At 48.0% G+C, this 7,432-nt stretch overlaps 1 protein-coding gene across 1 annotated transcript in view; it reads left to right on the top strand.

The window, feature by feature from the left end:
- The first annotated feature begins 204 nt into the window (after positions 1–204).
- ATXN10 (ataxin 10) overlaps positions 205–7,432 on the top strand; it is a 110,865-nt gene continuing 103,637 nt past the window's right edge. Inside the window, exon 1 of the mRNA XM_036420242.2 lies at positions 205–449. Within this exon, the coding sequence (XP_036276135.1) occupies positions 334–449 (116 nt within the window). The 5' untranslated portion in view covers positions 205–333. The remainder of the gene's footprint in view (positions 450–7,432) is intronic.

Raw genomic sequence — 7,432 nt, 5'->3', positions numbered from 1 at the left:
GCCCCCTCCCCTCGGGCCGCACTTCCGCCCGCAACCCCTGCCCTCGGGTCGCACTTCCGCCCGAGCCTAGTCCCCTCGGGCCGCACTTCCGCCTGCGCCCCCTCCCCTCGGGCCGCACTTCCGCCTGCGCCCCCTCCCCTCGGGCCGCACTTCCGCCGCCCCCTCCCCGCGCGCACAGCCCTTCCGCCGCGGGCGACCCGGTCCGGCGCGCTCTCCCTGAGGCCGGGCTGCGGCGCAGGAGCGGCGTGGCCTGAGGTGCGGGCGCTCCTCCCGCCTTCCCGCCCCGCTCCGCCTCGGCCGCCGCTCGTCCTCGTCAGCCCCGGCATCGGCAAGATGGCGGCGCCCAGGCCGCCGCCCGCCGGGCTGTCCGGCATCATGACGCCCGCGCCCATCCCGGACCTGGAGGCGCTCCGCGCGCTCACGGCGCTCTTCAAGGAGCAGCGGAACCGGTAACGCGGCGGCGGCGGGGCGCGGCCTGGCGGGGGCGGGAGGGGAGGCCCGGGCGGGCGGTCGGAGCGGCTCGGCCCCGGGCCGCCGAGCCCCAGGCCGCCGAGCCCCGCGCCTGCCCTCGGGGCGCCGAGCGGGGGGCGGCGCGGAGCGGGGCCTGAGGAGCCCGGAGCCGGTGCCGCCCGCGGCCGTGCTGGGGACGGAGCTGAACCTGCAGCTGCGGGGCTGGGGGCCGGGAGCGGGGACAGGGCGCGGGTCACAGGGCACGTCGGGGTCACCGTCAGGCACGAGGCGGGGGCCGAGGCTGGCACCGCCTGTCCTCGCTGCCAGCAGGCCTGGCCACCCGGGGCGGGGCGGGCGGCCCTGGGAGAGACTGGGCCGGACACGCTGCCCCTGGGCACCACAGCCAGGCCAGCAGGTGCCCAGGCGCCCGCAGACCAGGATGTGCTTCCTGGCCTTGGAAGCTGCGTAAGTGACGGATTTCTAGAAGCCTCGGACTCCTTTCTAAACCAGGGGAGTGGACACATCACTTCGTCGGGACAGAGGAATATATTGCATTTATATTATAGGAATAATGCTGTGCAGTACTATCCTGTTTCCCCGAAAACAAGACAGTGTCTTATATTAATTTTTTCTCCCAAAGTTGCGCTAGGTCTTATTTTCAGGGGATGTCTTATCTTTCCATGCGCTAGGTCTTATTTTCAGAGGGTGTCTTATTTTCGGGGAAACACGGTAGTACCTCCCTGGTGGGATTGTTGTAAGGGACATATGAGATTATGCATTAAACCCTTAGTACATAGACTAGACCAGCGTTTTTCAACCGCTGTTCCGCGGCACATGTTGCCTGGTGTGCCGTAGGTGCAGACAAGACAAGAATTTTATAATTTTTTCACTATTTTGTTTACTTAATATTTCATAATAAAGTAATTATAAAATACTTTCTTTGTGTTTATTTGATTCCTATTCAAGAGAATTACTTTATATATAGTCAATATAGGCACAGAGTTAAATTTTTTAACATTTTCTAATGGTGGTGTGCCTCGTGATTTTTTTCATGAAACAAGTGTGCCTTTGCCCAAAAAAGGTTGAAAAACTCTGGACTAGACACTTACTAGCTGTACCGGTTAGTAATGGCGGATTTTGTAATAAAAGAAAACATGATAATTTCAAGAGAAACATCAAAAGTGCTGTCTTCAAAGTAATGTCCATCGCTAGCTACACATTAGCCCATTTTTCAGGTAATTTGTGGATACCGTCCCAATAGAACTTTTCTTTTGGGGCAGAACATTCAGGGGCCCAATTTTCCTCTTCTTCATACATTTTGAAGTGCTGCTCAGAAAGTGCGTGTGCCATCAATCAGAGCAAGTGGTCTTCTGAAGAAGCAGGGTCTGGTGAATATGGCGGATGGGCTAATACTTCCCAGGCAAGATCTTTTAACGTGTCTTTAACTGGTTTTGAAGTGTGTGATGGTGCGTCATCATGAAGCAAAATTATCGTGCTGTGTCTTCTAGCCCATTCTGGTCGTTTCATGATCAAAGCGTGGTTCAAATTGATGATTTGTTGTCAGCAATCAGTATTAACGGTTTCACCTGGTTTTAGAAGCTCATAATACATCACACCTTCCTGATCCCACCAAACACAGAGCACTGTCTAGTTTCCAAAGCCATTTGGCCTTGCAGTCAATGTTGATGGTTGACCTGGATCAGCTCATGATTTTGCGCATTTGGGATTCTCAAAATAAATCCACTTTTCATCGCCAGTCACAATTCGATGCAAAAAAGACTTTCTTTCGTGCTGTTAAAGCAACGTTTTACTGATGACTTTTCAGTTTTCCATTTGTCTTTCGTTCAGTTGATGTGGCACCCATTTTCCTTCCTTTAAAACACTTCCAGTTGCTTATAAACCATTGGGAATTGTTTGCTGAGCAACGTTTAATCTTTCTGCAAGCTGATTTTGAGTTTGACACCCATCTTCATCCAATGTTTGTAATTGTTGGTCTCCAAACTTTTTCTGTTGACCTAGATGTTCTTTGTCTTTCACATCAAAATCATCACTTTTAAAAGCGTGTTTAAACCAGCGTTCACAAATATCTTGAGATGGAGTATGTTCACCATAAGTTTCCTGAAGTATATGATAACTGTCAGCAGCCCCTTTAAAAAAAAATTTTTTTTAATTAAATCATTATCTGTGTACATATACCATTGTGGCCTCTCCCCCCCCCCCCCCCCCATGCCCCCAATCAGCAGCACTTTTCTTCAAAATAATTAATTAAAACTTCCGGTAAATGCTTTTTTTTTGGTAGGAAATTGGACATTTTTAAGCATAAAAATATCTATGATGTTAACACCTTCAGCAAATTTGACATATGAAATTTTGAAGCTTGTTGTGAATACAACAAAATGGCGCAATATCAAATCACATACGTACAAATATGTATAACTTCATCTATTGAAAAAAAATCCTCATTGTTAACTAGTACACCTACCTAGTAGTACTAAGTAAATGGTAGCTCATCTTGTCACTTCATATGTTTGTGTTCCCCAAATGCCAGGTTTTGTGAAAGGTCCTGTTCTGGGAAGCCAGCGGACCGTTGTGTAGCCATGGGCTGCACACACAGGGTAGAGCGGGCACACAAGAAAAGGGTGATGGAGGTGGGTAGGCCCAAATGCTCCCTGGAGGTCCTTAAACTGGACGCTGTAGTTGGAGCACTCCTGCCTCAGCTCACAGTGGTGGGTGTCCGCTGAGAGAGTGCTGGATGCTTTTTGGGAGGTCATGTTAACTGATGTGGCACTGATGGCAGATGTGTTGGCTGAGTTAATGCCTCAGATCTGAACCAGATGAACCTCTGGTTAGTTGCCAACCATTTTGAGCACCCATGTGAAACAGGTTCTGTGCTGGGGGTCAGGTACAAAGGTGAAGGTGACATCCCTTTTTCCAAGCATATTAGGCAAGTTGCTGTGTAAACAAACTAATGGGAGGATCTAGGCAAGAAGAGGTGGGGCAGGGGACCATATGGGTTGGTTGGATCATGGACGAGCCAGGAAAGGTTTTAGATGACATTGGCTGCCTGGCTGACAGGGGAGAGGGCTAACTAGGAAGTACAGTACATGCAGAGGGACCACAGACTGATTTTGCACGGTTCCCAAAAGGGTTAAATGAAATAACAGGGAGGTATCTGGTACAGGAGACATTCAGCCTTTACACTCCTCTCTGTAACTGGATAAAACCCAAGACCCAGAGTCAATGTTCAAGGCCTTTTCCTATCCTGCCATTGTGGGGAGTTAATGGGGAACAGGGAAGGTCCCCTCCAGGGAGTGGCATGGTAAGATCTGCGTATGACAAAGAGCTCTCAGGCTGCCCTTGTCAGCGCTAAATTAGAAGGGGAGGCTGGAGGCAGAGGCCTCTGAAGGAGTGCTGCAGAAGCCCCAGTGAAAGAGAACAGTGCTGAATCAGGCAGGGTCTGTGGGGAGGGACAGGATAAACGTTGAAAATATTTGCAAGTTGTATGGACAGGGACCAAATGGATTATTAGGGGAGAAGCAGGACACAGGTGCTGCCCACATTGGCTCGAGTTCTTCTGGAGCCTGTCCTGTTCCAGGCGGGGTTTGGAGACCAGGATGTGAGCTGATGTGCAGGTCTTGGGCGGGGAGGCGGTTGTTGTTGAGGCACAGACTTGATGGGAGTTCCTAAGGACGGACTTCTGGTCCTTGTTCTCCACTGCTTCTCTGTGTGTCTTTGGACAGATCGCTAGCTGCCTTCAGGGGGGTCTCCTGCTTTAGACCATATCCAGTGCTCTGAGAGGGTCCCTCCACTGCAGAGGAGCCCAGAGGAAGGACGGCCTCAATGCCAGGAGCTGGATGGGAGAGGTGAAGCACAGTGAGGCCTCTAGTAGCAGATAGAAAACCTCAGACAAAGAAGAAACAGACGGAAGGAAGTAATTGATGGGACAAGATTTGCATGTTAGCTAAAAAAATGTATTTTGTGCACCTTTGAAGATTTGATGCTATAAAACTACCTTCTGTCTGTGATAACTGGAGTGACAGAGTGTGCTGTAGTGGAAAGAATATTGACTTGGGAACCAGGTAGGACCTGGGATTTTCTGTCTCTCTGGACTTCTTATTTTTCTACTTGAAAATGCGGTTGAGAAGATAAACCAAGATGGCAGCATAGGTAAACGCCTAACTGTAGCCTCGCAAAACAATTTCAAAAATACAACTAAAATACAAAATGGACACTATCCAGAACTACAGGAAAGTTGACTGACTGGAAATTCTACAACTAGAAGGAAAGAGAAAACCAGAAGGAAAATCAGAGGAGCTGTAAAAGCCTAAGGTACGGAGACACGGTGTTCACGTGTGGAGAGGACAGAGCCGGAGAGGAGGGAGGCTGAGTGCCTGGTTAATGTTCCCTAGCAGGAAGGAGATAAAAGCTCCGGACTGTGCTGAGCCCCAGTTCCGACTGCACTGAACCCCAGTTCTGGGCAAGACCCTGGGAACCCAGGCTCATACAGAGGGATTCTAGGCTGTAAGGTGGAAACTCAGGGGAACAGCGAAAGGCAGAGCCCCGGAGGTGCACACATTGCACACAGATGATGGACTGTAGACTGTGCCACTGGATTGCCCTAGCGGGAAGGAGACAAAAGCTCCGGGCTGCACTGAATCCTATCGGGTCTAGTAATAATTAATGTCGTTTTTAAACATTCGTTAAAAATCTTGCTTGGTGTTGACTTGTATTGACATAACCTTCAAACACGTGGTATCTACAGAACGTGTGAAGTGCAATTAACAAGTTTTGCTTGAAAAAGTTTGTGTTTGGTTTGGTTTTTGTTGCAAAACTAGGGCTAAGAAGATGGCGGATGAAGAGCATATTCGGCACTGCATGCTTTACGAGTTCCAATTAGGAAGAAAAGCAAGTGAGGCTGCAAAAACATCTGTAGTGCTCTTGGTCAAGATGCAGTTAGCGCCAGAAAATGCCAGCGTTGGTTTGAGAAATTTCGCGAGGGAAATTTTTCGTTAGATGACAAGAGTGGTCGAGGCCGTGTGTCCAATTTTGATCAAGAAGCTCTTCAAGCTCTTTTGGTGCAAAATCCTCAAATTACCCAACAAGAGCTTGCGACAACTTTAAATTGTTCACAAAAAACAATTTCCAATCAATTGCGTGCACTTGGCAAAGTCCAAAAGTTTGGAAAATGGGTTCCTCATGAGTTGACCGACAACAACCATAATCAAAGAGTCACAATTTGCAGTTCGCTCCCCTCTCGTCAAAACTGTTTGCCGTTTTTAGAGCAAATTGTTACAGGAGATGAACAATGGGTGCTGTATGTTAATTTGAAAAGGCGGCCTCAATGGTTGGACAAAAATGAGGCTCCGCAGCCCACGCCAAAACCTGACTTGCATGTGAAAAAAGTGATGTTGTGTGTTTGGTGGAATTTTAAAGGAATTCTTCATTATGAACTTTTACCATCTACCCAAACCATTACAAGTGCAGTGTATAGTGCCCAATTGGAAAGGTTAGCCCAAGCTTTAAGAGAAAAAGAACCTGCGCTGATTAATCGGGAGGGCGTAATTCTTCACCACGATAATGTACTACCGCATACTGCAAGAATCACTGCTGAAAAACTGCGCCAGTTGGAATGGGAAGTTCTCCCTCAACCTGCATATTCTCCTGATATTGCCCCTTCCGATTACCATTTGTTTCATTCTTTGCAAAACTTTCTTCTTGGAAAAAAATTTAATAATGAAGAATGCCTCAAAAATGCATTGACTGAATTTTTTGCATCAAAATCACAAGAATTTTACAACAGAGGGATTAAAATGCTTCCTGAGCGTTGGGCACAAGTAGTAGAAAACAATGGCAACTTTATTGTTGATTAAATTTTGTTGTATTGTTTAAATAAATTCGATTTAAAAAAGTATTAGAAAACGACATTAATTATTACTAGACCTAATACTTCCAACCCCACTTCCAACTGCATTGAACCCTACTTCCGGGCTCATTGGGGGAGAGACTAGACTGTCTGGTAGTGTGCAAAACTCAAGGGCACCTTTCAGAGGTGCTTGCAGCGAGTACCAAAGGACACTGAGGAACACTGAGACTCAGGAACTCATAGGGCAGGGCTGACAGGAAGGCAAGGCTGTAGGCTCCACCCTGAAACTTCGCCCCATCCAAGCTGAACACAGAGGCTTTTGCAATTTTCCAAGTCTAGTCGAATAAGGCTGTCTCCTGGTATAGACACAGCTGATCCTCACAACCGATTGGCCTGGAGGTCATTTCCTCCCAGCGATACCAACAACAATCAAGACTTAACTACCACAAGGCTGTACACACAGTCCACAAAGGGGTGCACCAAGAGCGTCCACTTCAGGTAACTGGGTGGCTGACCCATTGAACAATTTAGGACACCTTAGCACACAAAGCCACCCTACCAACTCAGGGAAGCTGGGGAAATGCGGAGACAAGGAAACGAACACAAACGAAAGAAATGGAGGACAACAAGCAACTGAATATAGATTTCAAAACCACAGTTATAAGGTTTTTCAAGAATTTTCTAGAGAAGGCTGATAAATTTAGCGAGGCCCTTGGGTATATGAGAGAGACCCTCGAGGATATGGAAAAGGACCAAGTAGAAATTAAACATACACTGACTGAAATAAAAATATTATACAGACACCCAACAGCAAACTAGAGGAATGCAAGAAGCAAGTCAAAGATTTGGAAACAAAGAGCCAGAGGACACTCCTTCGCAGAAGCAAGAAGACAAGAGAATCCAGAAAGTTGAAGATGGTGCAAGAAGCCTCTGGACAACTTTAAGCGAACCAACAGAATTATTGGGGGGGGGGGGGGGGGGGGGGGGGGGGTCCCAGAAGAAGAGAGAGAGCAAGTTACCGAAAACCTATTGCAAGAAATAGTGACAGAAAGCTTCCCCCACCTGGTGAAAGAATTAGACTTACAAGTCCAGGAAGCGCACAAAACCCCAAACAAAAAG

The sequence above is a fragment of the Pipistrellus kuhlii genome, unplaced genomic scaffold, assembly GCF_014108245.1.
Source record: "Pipistrellus kuhlii isolate mPipKuh1 unplaced genomic scaffold, mPipKuh1.p scaffold_m20_p_64, whole genome shotgun sequence".
NCBI lineage: Eukaryota > Metazoa > Chordata > Mammalia > Chiroptera > Vespertilionidae > Pipistrellus > Pipistrellus kuhlii.
This window is presented reverse-complemented; position numbering and strand designations above follow the sequence as displayed.